Below are 13,619 nucleotides of genomic sequence, written 5' to 3'. Positions count from 1 at the left end.
CTGACCAGAGGTAGTTATGGACATTAGACACTCTTAAGGTTATGGCACAACTCTGTTGGGCTGGTGTTAACTGGATCTTAAAACAGCATATAAAAATATAAAGAAAAAAGAAACCCATCCAACTATTAGGCAACTATGCTGTTACTCTATGTTTACATAATGCATTTTCACATCAAGAACTTCTATCATAAATAAGCGCAACAAAATACAATTTTTCAACTACCAAAGAGCCAAGGTTTTTAACAGACAATGGCTACTACTGCTAAGAATATTACACAATGAGCACTCTGACCTCGTAGAAACAAAAATGGAGATAACCTTTCTACGGGAGAATCTGTACTGGAAGCTGTAAAAACTCTCATGTCCTTTGACTAAGCAATTCTAATTACTGACTCAAAGGAATTATAATAATTATTTGTGCATGATACATAAGTACAAAAATGTTTTAGTGTTATCTGTAATAGCAAGGATGGTAAAAGACCTCAACATTGAACAAGAGATCTTGGTTAAATCATGGTCCCTCTATAAAATGTAGTACTATACAGTCATTAAAAATGCTCAAGGAAGTATTTAATTGCATGAAGGCAGTATGGTTTTATAACATGAAAAATTCAGGCTTGCAAAATAGCATGCCCAATATGGTTTAGTTTCTATAAAACTTAAGATTTCATATAGGCATAAAAAAAGACAGGCTATTAACAACTAAAAATGTATTTAAGTGAAAAACAAGAATAAGTTGTATTTTTTTCTAGTTCTTGTATTTTCTAAATGTTCTACAGCAAAAGTCTATTATTTTATAGGATATGATTTAAATGTTACCTTTCAAAACCTTTTAAATTTTATTAACTTTAATTAGGAATATCTAAGTATGCAAATGGAACTAAGAGTTTTAACACCTAGATTTCTTAAAAACAAGAAAACTTATGACATTGAAATAGGTTAGGTTATATTCTGCATGCATTTGGTCTCCAAAGACAGAAGTATATTAAGCATATGATTTTTATGCAACTAAACCTACCTCACCACTGTCAAAATGAAAATGAGTATTGCAGTTTGATTATTAAGATTGATAAATGGTCATTAAAATAAGTATGAAAATGAAAAAAAGTAAAATTCACTTGAACCCTACCAGAGCAAGTTAGCCACAGCTAAAATTTTGGTGATTATTTTTCCAGATAGATATACAGATAAGTACAATTTTATAGGGATACTACACTATAATCTTTTAAATTTTATTCTCAAAATATGTGTTGTGAACTTTACACACTAGTGAATACAGATCTACACTAATTTTACCTTGGATAAAATTTTAAAAGTAGAACTGCTGCCACAAATGGCAAACACATTATATATTTTAACATATACTGCCGAACTGCCTCCCAAGGTTACATCAACACATAATGCCGACAGTACTATTTCCCCCCAAACATTAGATAGCTGTTACGTTTTGCTAATCTTACCAGTCTGAAAGCAAAAAATGATCTCGCTTACAGTGTCTAATACTTAGATTGAAAATCTTACATTTCTATTTTTATGAACTGTCTACGGCATCCTTTGCCCAGTTTCCTACTTGCTATCTTGAAAAGTATTAGGTATTAATTACGTTTGCGTAAAGTTGATACTCTTCATAACTTACCTGCTGCAAACTGAGAATGAGGGTCTTTGCACACTGAATTTTGTCTATCTGCCTTGTTTTACTCATTGTTTCTTTGATGATATCTCCATAGTCATTATAATACTAGAAAAGAAATTTGTACAAATTAGAGCTTTATTTCTTAAAACTCCTGGACAATAAGACTAGTTTTATGTTAGTCATGTGAGTAGCATATATTACAAAATTCTTATTTGGCTAAAATTATGCGTTCAAACAGAGAAAAGAATGTTACTGAAACTTGAATTTCTAAGCATATTAATCCCTAACACCAATAAATTCTAAAATAGACAGTTGAGATCTAATCACCTTAAGCTCCAGACCGGTTTTAAGGAGGTGTGGAGTAAAACAATAATCAGGCACTAAACGCTTTCAAAAGTAACAAAAAGGACATAAACAAAGTTCTTCTGCTCTTTGTGAACTACTAAGACAATGAATATAATCAGTTACTTTTATAACTATTTCATTGTTAACTGGCATGTTGATCGTGTGCCATTTTCAACTTTGTTAATTTGGCTTATAGAAACTAACAGCCTGGGGCCCCTGGGTGGCTCAGTCATTAAGTGGCTGCCTTCAGCTTGAGTCATGATCCCAGGGTCCTGGGATCAAGCCCCGCATCAGGCTCCCTGCTCAACGGGAAGCCTGTTTGTCCCTCTCCCGCTCCCACTCCTTGTGTTCCCTCTCTCGATGTCTCTCTCTGTCAAACAAAAAAAAAAAAAAAAAAAAAAAAAAAAAAAAAAAAAAAAAAAAAAAAAAGAAGAAGAAGAAGAAGAAAAAAGAAACTAACAGCCTGTTACTACTTAAAAGAAAACTCACTGTGTCAACATTTATGTTGTCACAATATAATCTAAGACCTTGTTTCAAAATGAAAACATAACAACTCTCAGAGATAACAGGAAACCATGCCCTTAAGACTAATAAAATTGACTTTACAGGGGCGCTTGGGTGGCTCAGTGGGTTGAAGCCTCTGCCTTCGGCTCAGGTCATGATCTCAGGGTCCTGGGATCGAGCCCCGCATCGGGCTCTCTGCTCAGCAGGGAGCCTGCTTCCTCCTCTCTGCCTGCCTCTCTGACTACTTGTGGTTTCTGTCAAATAAATTTTTTTTTAAATTGACTTTATAATACGTAAGCCTAGAAAGTTTAAAACTCACAGAAACAACTTCACAAACCTTAGTTTTTTTCTTAAAAATCTAAAAATGGTAACGCCAAATAACTTAAGTCCCAGAGTAATTTATGATGGTGTTAGAGTTCTATCATGTGGCAAAATATTTCAAGAGAGAACTCATTAATTAGGTTTTTGACAAATTTATTACATATTTAGCTGGTGACAGCAAGGACTTAAAAAAGTTTATATTCATAATTAGTTTTTCTTTAATCCTTTCTCAAGTAAAATCTATCTTATCATATTTAGTTATATTTCATTAGTATAATTAGTAATATCTTTTCTACTACCACTTAAATATTAGAGAATCTCACAGATACTTATGAAGACTGTGAATAACACACAGTGAATCCAATCAGATTTTCAAAGCCTAAAGGAATCTTAGTTATCACAGTGGAACAGATGAAGAAAGGCAGGATACAACAGTTACTGAATTACTCAAGGTCAGGAGCTACATAGTAACCAAGCCAAAACTAAAGGCTAGGTCTCCTGAATCCTAGAACAATACCCTTTTTATGCTACATCAAGCAGAGGAGGAACACCATCCGATTGTCTTAAACTACACCACAAAGATAAAGACTAACAGTGATAGTTAACCCAAAACATTTCCAATATTTTAAATGAAGTGAACTCAGTAAACTCAAAATGTCCATTAATGGAAGACTAGAAAAACGAAGTAATATTACAAAAAATGTTAAAATTTTAAAAGAAATTTATTTTATGCTAGAAAAGTAATTTACTATTTAAAAAATCCAAAGGCAATCAGAAATAAAAGCCAGTGTTACATTCATTTTCTTTTAAGCATTATAAAAAATAAGTTGCTGTCCATTTTCCAACTTTACCTTCATATACTGCTTGAAGATATCTGCAGCAGTATTCATCTCCACCACAGTATATACAATTAGCTTACAAAACGCTGCAAGTAAATTTCTCCTCTTGTGCAGAGCTTCAATTTTACTGGCTTCATCCTCCTGCTGACCATCTGGGGAAAAAAGTTACAAACATTAAGCCATCTGTATTTTACTTCAGCCATATGTATTTTTTAATTCTTACTATAAAATACCTTTATTTTGGAGAATTTGAAAAATACAGTAAACACATTCAAATAAAATACCAATTATAATCACTCCTAATATCTCAGTGAATGACCAGTCCATTAATCCCAATACACAAAAGTTTTGCGAACTCAAAGAGTAAGCGTAAGGCTGCTTATTGAAAATGTAACAGGAACCAGTTGAGTGAGTCAGAGGAACTGATGTTTAGTGAAGTCAGGCTTAGCCTGCCTAAGGCAATCATCCACCTCCCTACTAGGATTGCTTGCCAATGAGATCTGCATCTTCAGTGTTCCTTTCCAAGGATGACCCCATCCCACCTGAGCCCCAACTCTCACTGACACATACTTACTTTATATATATTACATATACTCATGAAGTCTGACCTAGAACTATTCTGTCTTTTTAAGATAACTTCTTATGTTTCTGCCCTGACCCATTATGTTAGATGCTGACATTCAGAGTTATCACGGAAATAGGCTTATTTCCAACTTTGTAGTCAAGGAAGCCGGACTATAGCTTCCAAGTACTGCCAAAAGATTACTACTGATTATTTGATATTGCAAACAAAATTGTGATGAAGCCTGTTATACAAAAAGCTATGTAAAGAATTTTCCTCTGAACAAACTTTACCAACAAAATTCCTTATTAAAAGAGACCTTATTCTGATTTACATTTCTTTGGTTAGCAGTGAAGTTCAAATTTTTTGCACATTTATTAGCCATTTATGTTTCCTCCTTTGTGAACTGTAGGGGTATACCCTGTCAGGTCTTCAATATAAGGTTCCCAGTATCAGAAAAATAATTTGTAAAATAGGAATGTTCTTTAAAACAAATGTAATGTTTATTTTACCCTACCTCTGATAATCTTCAGTAACTGCTATTAAGTTAAAACCAAATTCTGAGACTAGGAATTTAAGATAGACCATAAGAAAAAATTTTATCGCAAGTGCAGATTCCAGAACCCCAAAGACATTTGCTTAGAAACCTAAAATATCTTGTTTACTCTTTCAGAAGATTACCCTGAACATACAAACTTTTTCTAATTGTCTCTGTGATTATAATGGATTTCTATACAATACTGTTACTAATCACTGTTCAGTACTACTCTCAGAAGAACACGTATGTAGAGGTTCTCCCCTACAGACTAAATTATCCAGATATTAATTACCCAGTTTTTGAGCTCTGATTTTCATTTTCTTTTTCGCCTTTTTCTTTTAAGGTAGGGGTGTGTGTGTATGAGTGTGTGTTAATCTCTACAACCCAACATGGGGCTTTAACTCACGACCCTGAAATCGAGAGTTGCATGCTCTTCTGAATGAGCCAGTCAAGGCACTCTGGGGTTTTTTTCACTTCTCATCAAAAACTAGCCACCTTTTATCTTGTGGGGATTAAAGAGTGTTAGAAAAGTATCCAGCATACTGGGCCTTTCATGTATGTCAATTGCCTTTATTTTTCTGTGTTATCAGTGCCTCTAGAAGCATTCTCTTCCATTCTCTCTTTCTCACCTAATGTACATGGGCTAACAAATCAAATAAATAACCATGGGTCTACAACACCAGGGGTTAGATGAGAATGAAAACCAATGGAAACTCACCCTGCTGGTGGGAGAACAAAACAATACAACCACTCTGGAGAGTATTTTCACAATACGTGGTAGAATTAAGATGCACAAAGACTATATAATCTGGCAATTCCACTCTTAGGTATGCACTAGAAAAGCTTTTGCACATGTGCTCAAGCTGGTAAGTTTAAGGACATTTATTGTACACTATTTATATAATAGGGAAAAAGTGGAAAAAAGTTGGATAAAGTAGTCATGCCTGGGTGGCTCAGTTGGTTAAGCATCCAACCCTTGATTTCAGCTCAGGTCATTGTCTCACAGTCATGGAATCGAGCCCCACTGAGCCCAACGGGGCTCTGCACTCGGTGAAAAATCTTCTTCAGATTTTTCCACTTTCCTCCTTTGCCCCTCTCTGCTCATGCTCTAATATGAATAAATAAAATCTCTTTTAAAAAGGGTAAAGTGGGGCACCTAGGTGGCTCAGTCAATTAAGCATCTGCCTTTAGCTCAGGTCATGATCCCAGGGTACCTGGATCCAGCCCCACATCAGGCTCCCTGCTCAGCAGGAAGCCTGCTTCTCCCTCTCCCCTGCTTGTGCTCTCTTGCTTTCTGTCAAATACATAAAATCTTTTTATAAGAAAAAAGGATAAAGTAGGGTTAATTATTACATAATAATTCAGCAGTCAAGATGAATAAGCTAAACCATATGTCAACACTGACAAATTTCAAAAATGTTAATGCAAAAAAGCAAGATGCAAAATAAAATGTTCAACATAATACCATTTATATGGGAGCTAGCAACAGAAAATAAACTATATATTGTTAACAGATACATAAACTCCTGGTATAGTAAAATTAAAATGCAAAGGCATAACACCAATGCAGGATAACAGTTATCCCTAGGGAAAAATAATAGGATTGGACAGGGATACAACTGAGGGTTTCATCTGTATCTATACTTTATTCCCCCTCTAAAAAAATTGCTAACAACAAAATTTGACAAATGCTGATGACAGATATGGACAAATATGTTATATTTTACATTTAAAAAAAAACTGGAATATATTTCACTTTTAAATAGGGGGGGAAAAAACGTCCAAGAAGGTAAGACTGAGCATAATTTCAAGAAGCTCCTAGAAAATTCAGAAGTATTGGCGAGCTTATTCTCATTCTAGTTCTATGGTGTAAATGAAGCAGAGGCAGTCCCCCAACTAAAACAAAAGGATTATAAAAGAAAACTGGTTTTGTATCAATTTTTGGAAGGCAGCTAGGCTTTCCCAAGAAGTTTTAAAAACTCCTACTGGTCTTTTAGTATCCAATCCAGATGTTAGCTTATTTCAAGGTTTTGACTGCCAGACCAGTTAATAGGTCCTCTACATGACCACAACAATGTGGACATGCTTCTATTACTTATCAAACTGCATTATAATTATTTGTGTTCAGGTATTTTTTGCACTTGAATTTTGTTTTTTTAAAGATTTTATTTATTATTTATTTGACAGAGAAAGATCACAAGTAGGCAGAGAGGCAGGCAGAGAGAGAGAGGAGGAAGCAGGCTCCCTGCTGAGCAGAGAGCCTGATGCGGGACTCGATCCCAGGACCCTGAGATCATGACCTGAGCCGAAGGCAGCGGCTTAACCCACTGAGCCACCCAGGCGCCCTGCACTTGAATTTTTTTGAAGACTTTATCTACTTATTTAACAGACAAATATCACAAGCAGGAAGAGAAGGGGAAACAGGCTCCCTGCTGAGCAGAGAGTCCCATGCGGGGCTTGATCCCAGGACCCTGGGATCACGACCTGAGAAGAAGGCAGAGGCTTAACCCACTGAGCCACCCAGTAGCCCCTGCACTTGAATTCTTAAAAGGAACTGTCTCATTTTTTGATATCCACAACATCTACTTCCTGACCAACAAATGTCAAATAAATGTTAAAAATAAAAGTGTAACTAAACCATCAACTCCAAGTAAAAGGTAAAAAACTTTAAGTATATAAACTTTAGTACACAGACTTTTGACAACTGTTTTTGCTACTCTAGGTTTCTCAATTCTCTTCTGGCTAAGTTTTAAATACTTAATAACAAGTTCTTATTGAAAATAAGCTACAAGTCATTTTTAAAATTATATGTATTTAGGGGCGCCTGGGTGGCTCAGGTCATGATCCCAGGGTCCTGGGATCGAGCCCCCCATTGGGCTCTCTGCTCCGCAGCGAAGCCTGCTTCCCTTCCTCTCTCTCTGCCTGCTTCTCTGCCTACTTGTGACCTCTGTCTGTCAAATAAATAATAAAATCTTAAAAAGAAATAATAAAAATAAAATTATATGTATTTAGAATCTGATTTGCAGTGGTACGTTAGTGTATGTATGGAGATTCACATATACTGATGTTATATTTTTTTAAAAGATTTTTTTTATCTACTTATTTGTCTGTTTACCAGAGAGAGTGAGCAGAAGCAGGGGGAGCAGCAGGCAGAGGGAGAAGCAGATGCCCCGCTGACAAGGAGCCCAATGTGGAACTCAATCCCAGGAACCTGGAATCATGACCTGAGCCAAAGGCAGATGCTTAATTGACTGAGCCACCCAGGTGTCCCTATAATGATGTTATATTGTCCTTCAAGTATAACTTCAAATTAAGACCAAACCCAGAAAGAAGCCACCCAACACTTTTTTCCAGGACCTCTTATTTAAGTAAGACATCTGTTGTATGTAATTAGGGAAGAAAGAGTAACTTACCACTAAGGAAGACTGGTGAGATTATTTTCCTGTGAACATTCTATACTGCCCCAGACATTTACAGAACAATTTCAGACATCTTCTAACACTAAGAAATTACAAAGTTTAATAACCCCCTCAAAATATGAAAACCTGTGTTACAGAAGTATACAACAAAAATGTCACTTAAAGAAATACTTTATTCTGCTCTAACTACCTGGAAACTGGTTATTACCAATAACTAAGGGGAAGAGGGAGTAAATTTTACTGAGTACCTATTTCATGCCCAGGCACTGCACAAGTCACTTTCCTCAATTAATTCAGACAGTTCTGTAAGGTAGCTACAAATCAGAAAAATAGGCTTGGGCTAGTGAGAAGCAAAGATCTGACTCCAAAGCCTATGCCCTTAGATATCACCATGTTTTTAGAATATTACAAAAATTAATATAAATGTGCTGGAACATGCACTTGTTTCATGTTTTCAGAATAAAATATCATATAGTATCACAACACTTTACATCACTGTTACTTCAGTTGATGGTGGATGCAAAGACTTAACAAAAAGATGCCAAAAAAATTACCTGCACTGTTGTTATCATCATCCTGTTCAATGAAGACATGATCCAGAATGAAGCTGAGCAACTCAGATTGCAATGAAGAATCAGGGGTGTAAACTAATGGCTCTAACATGTCGCGCCCTCCTGACATAATTTGATGGCTGAAGATCATCAGAATATCACATAGAATAGTGAAGGCCTATTAAAAAAAAAGTACAGCATGCTATAATCCAAGGTTTCTCACCAACTGCCACAAGTAACATATACTTAACACAGAAACAGAACCCAACTTCTAAGAAAAATCAGTGTATAGTATTTTCTTAAGTTTTTAGACCTGAGGAATAAAATTTCTGTAAAGATGATTTCTAGTATTTGCAATCATGCTTTACTAACTGCAAGGTAATTTCATTAAGTATTATTTTCAGCAACGTTAAGTGACTTATGTACAATACATTAACACTACCAAAACATGCAGTCAGGACTCAACTTCAGGTTTTCTGACTTGAAACCCCACTCTCCACTATATGACAATACCTCATGGTATACATCCCTAAATAGGGAATAACAGAAGACAAAAACATACCAAGGAGATCAACTATCTCCCAGAATAGAGATCACAAAGTCCTTGGTACTTTTTAAATGCTCTCATTCTCAATATGTGTAGTGATTAAGTAGGGGAAAAAACCACAATAAACTATGTGCCTGCTTAGGTACTCATCTGACAAATCCAATAATATCATAATAAACATAAAGCCAAATTTGTATCTCAAGAAGCTTATAAAAAACTCTCCCAGGAGTTTTAAATGGATTCAAACATGGTAAAAGTATTCAGAAGAAAACTGGAAATTTTTAATTATCTGTTTGGGAATGGGTAACAAAAATAGAATTTAGCAGTCACAAAGTCAATAGCGAATTATATTAAAGGAATTACATTTAAGTTACTGCTAAGACAGGTAACACAGAGCACAAAGCCGATCTCAATAATGTTTTCACCTTCTTAGAACTAACCACATTTACTTCTTTTTCTTTTACTTTATGCTTTTACTTCTTTCAGTTTTTCCTCATTTTACTATGATAGTAGTCATTTACACCCATCAGGATATCTGAGTTTACAAAAACTTTCGCAACATACGTGGTAAGAAAAAAAGAGTGATAAGCATGGTGATATTGACTAAAAAAGTAAACTGGCAGGTCAAGTGAATTGACCAGGACAAGAATTTCTGGAAGCTCTTAGGAAGACTGACACACAAGGTATTTCATGACCAAATAATTAATTGCCAAGGACTGAAAAACAGATTAAATAGGAGGTCACATATGATAACCCATAAGAAATTATGTTAACACTTTAATAGGGAATATTACGCTCAATATCTTGGTGGCATATGAAAACAAAGAGGAATACTTCATGTTATTAATTTTGGATCAATGTATACCTCACTAAAATCTATCGTAAGAGTTTAATTCTAAATTGAATTTACTATATACGGAAATTTTTGTTCCTTTCATGTGAACTATACAGATGAAAATTAAATTTCCAAATCCTTTATTTCTACAATTCAAAACTACATACTTAACACTGGAGAATTTAGCAATGTAGTAATTATAGGAATATACTTCATACTTTTGCAAGAAAAATGTGGAAGTCAGTTACTGGATCTTGGCCATTTATTATCTTCTAATTTATTTATGCCCAAGCATACAGGTATGGGAGTGACAAATGGGAGTTGGAAGAAGAAAAATAAAATTAACAGCTGGATAATGAATGTGAATTTTTAACTATAAAACTCTAAATGTATTTTACTGAAATCAGTTTTGATACTTTAAAATAAAATAAAACACAGACAAGGGACACTCACAAAGGTTGAAGGACTTTACTAATTGCTTTATAGCTGGATGACCATATCTGAACTGCTTTCATAGTAGCTTTAAGAAGGACGGGACTGGAAGAGACTATGCTGAGTGAAATAAGTCAAGCAGAGAGAGTCAAGTATCATATGGTTTCACTTACTTGTGGAGCATAAGGAGTAACACGGAGGACATTGGGAGATGGAACAGAGAAGTGAGTTGGGGGAAATTGGAGGGGGAGACGAACCATGAGAGACTATGGACTCTGAGAAACAAACTGAGGGTTTTGGAGGGGAGAGGGGCAGGGGGCTGGGTGATCCTGGTGGTGGGTATTATGGAGGGCACATACTGCATAGAGCATTGGGTGAGATGCATAAACTATGAATGCTGGAATACTGAAAAGAAATAAAATAAAATAGAAAGAAAAAGAAGTATACCCTAATTTAAAATGAGTAGTAACCCCAAAAATTAAAAAAAAAATAAACAGTCTCCAACATAACACAAACTGTTAAAAATAGCACTTCTGATGACGGGTGGGGCTCTCCCCCAATATGCAATGGTTAAACAGAATGAAATGGTCAAAAAAAAACCCTTGAAATCACCATAACCACTTTGACTGTATCACTATTAATATTTTTTATGATTATAAAAATGTCTTCTCCATAGAAGCATTTAAAAAGCAAATGTACAAAAAAGCTTAATCCTCTATTAGGGAATTAAAACTAAATAGGCTTTCAGTCCCAGGATTAGAATTGATATTACAGATGGGAAACCTACCTATGACAGCAGTTAACAATGTATTTCCACAATGAGAGCATATGAAGTAGGAAGGTAACACTTTGAAGGCAGGGCAATGATTAAAATGTTTATTTCAGACAAAGTCCACATAACACAAAAATAATATGCACAGTCAGGATGGGCAGGAATGTCCAATCTATCTGATAGTATTCTCAGAGATGACAAAACCATGTGGACCCATTCCCCTCCCTGAGGCATACTTGCACTTGCTAAGTTCAAGAATAACTTATGTAATTTCATACATCTAATTTGTATATATGGGCCTGTTTACCAAGTCATAAATAATAACACAGAATAATTTCAATGAAGGTAATCTATAATACAATCTATAAACTCTATATGAAATTATTAATCTTTTTTTTTGACTATCATATACATGGACAGATATAAGACATTTCTGCTTTGCTCAACCTCAGTATTACTTAAATTTTTTGTATTAGTTCAGATATTTATTAAGGGTTGCTTACAAAAGATGGCTACCTATGGTAATTACTAACCTGTTCCTTAACAGTAGTATTCACGTTGGTCAGGTAATGCTGACATATCTGACAGAAAACCCTCATCTGTTTCTTTAAACGCAGCAAATCCTCCTTAAAAAATTTAACATGAATTTAAAAAATTAAATTAAATTAAAAAACATTTAACATGAACAACTGTATAAAAACCTCATTTAGTACTTAACATACTTCAAATTACATAAAATATTATGATATATTTAACTATACTGACTCCACTTATACATTAAATTCTTTAGCATTTATAAGAAAGAAAAAAAACAAATTAGACCTTTTAAAAAAAAAACAACAACAAACTACAGGCTTAAAAATAACAGGTATATTACTGCATAATATCCAAAGTGGACTGGGTCCTTTAAAATGAGAAAACCTATATGACTGTATATGGCTATCTTTTAACGAATCTACTACCTCAGAATGCTTAGAGAGTAAAGATTAATGCTCCATCCTTGTTTTGTAATTTGAAGGATAGCCAACTGATGAACAGAAGAAATTAGTTAATAAAAAAGACAGCATCTTTCAGTTGTACTTTTTAAAGAGATGGGAAAAATCAGTTTTTTAGTATTACTCCAATTTAAACAAATTTTAACGTCTTGTAAACTTGTATTAAAATGATAAAATCTTTTCCTAAAAACAGGTTTAACTTGATTGATTTGGTAAAGAAAACTTAACCAAGCTTCAGAGTAATTTTGTATTTAGTATCATTCATTTTCACCCTTTCCCCTCTACTCAAAATATAATCTTTTCCCACTTTAGTTTTTATTTCAATGCTTTTGACTTAGATGAGCAACCAAATTTGGTTGTTGTTCCTGCTGTAAGCTTGATATTGAGTTAAATGAATTTCTTAGCTGTCTGACAAAAAATACACTAACAACAATACTGAATTGCTTTTTCAAGGGGAAAATACCCATTTCTTGCTCTTTAAAAGCTCACAGAAATTCTAAGCATTTAAAATTATTCTGTGATTTTACACAAAAGATACTTAGTATCAAGACAATCGTTTTTGAGGGAAAAAAAGCGATGAACAATGAATTCTCTATCTCCAAGATATTACATAGTACCTATAAAAATGTACCTGAATAATATTTACGGCTATATGTACAGCAAGTATAATCTTTTTAAGTTTCCAGTTTACAAATAAAAAAAGACAAGGGGCACCTAGGGTGGCTCAGTCAGTTACAGATAAAAAAGGCAATATTGTTTTGGTTCAATTACTAAACAAAGTGACTTAAAATGAATTTGGAGTATCAGTAGAAAGATCCTGCATATGAAAAACGTGATCCCAAAACAATACTGAGGCATAAGAAGATCTAGGGGCAGCTGGCTTGTTATCAATTTATATAATCCAATAGCTGTAAGCTTGTTTCGAAAGCTCTTGGTCATAATTTATAAAAATCTGTATTTCTATATGTTCTCAATACTTTTGAGAACATGAAAATATATAAATTATGCCACCTTAAAATGTGAAATTTTTTAAATTTAAAATCATACCTTGAAACATATTAATGTTCTTTCACTGAATATATATCAAACTATAAACATAACTTTCTAATGGTACACATGTCTAAACAGTAGTTTAGAAATAAGCAAGACTTTACCGAAATTGATCTCACTGAAAGTTTGCTGAAAACAGTTAATGATATTTAATATAATAAGAACTCCACTAGACTACCACAAACCTTTGTAGAGCTGCTTTCAGTTATCTTTGCAAGCTGCCAAAGGATTACATAGTGAGTACACTGCAGTGCATGAATAACTATCTGTAAAAAG

The 13,619-nt window shown here is 34.3% G+C and overlaps 1 protein-coding gene across 9 annotated transcripts in view; it reads right to left on the bottom strand.

The window, feature by feature from the left end:
• Positions 1 to 13,619, bottom strand: part of STAG2 (STAG2 cohesin complex component) — a 143,418-nt gene that overhangs the window by 20,826 nt on the left and 108,973 nt on the right. For all 9 annotated transcript variants that reach the window (XM_059158632.1, XM_059158627.1, XM_059158633.1 and 6 more), the window contains 5 exons: positions 13,529 to 13,609; positions 11,832 to 11,924; positions 8,716 to 8,890; positions 3,655 to 3,794; positions 1,637 to 1,738 (listed from right to left, as the gene is read on the bottom strand). In XM_059158632.1, coding sequence (XP_059014615.1) covers positions 1,637 to 1,738; positions 3,655 to 3,794; positions 8,716 to 8,890; positions 11,832 to 11,924; positions 13,529 to 13,609 — 591 coding nt within the window. The remainder of the gene's footprint in view (positions 1 to 1,636; positions 1,739 to 3,654; positions 3,795 to 8,715; positions 8,891 to 11,831; positions 11,925 to 13,528; positions 13,610 to 13,619) is intronic.

The sequence above is a fragment of the Mustela lutreola genome, chromosome X, assembly GCF_030435805.1.
Source record: "Mustela lutreola isolate mMusLut2 chromosome X, mMusLut2.pri, whole genome shotgun sequence".
NCBI classification, from domain to species: Eukaryota; Metazoa; Chordata; class Mammalia; order Carnivora; family Mustelidae; genus Mustela; species Mustela lutreola.
The sequence above is the reverse complement of the archived record's forward strand: the minus strand, read 5'-3'. Positions and strand labels throughout refer to the sequence as shown.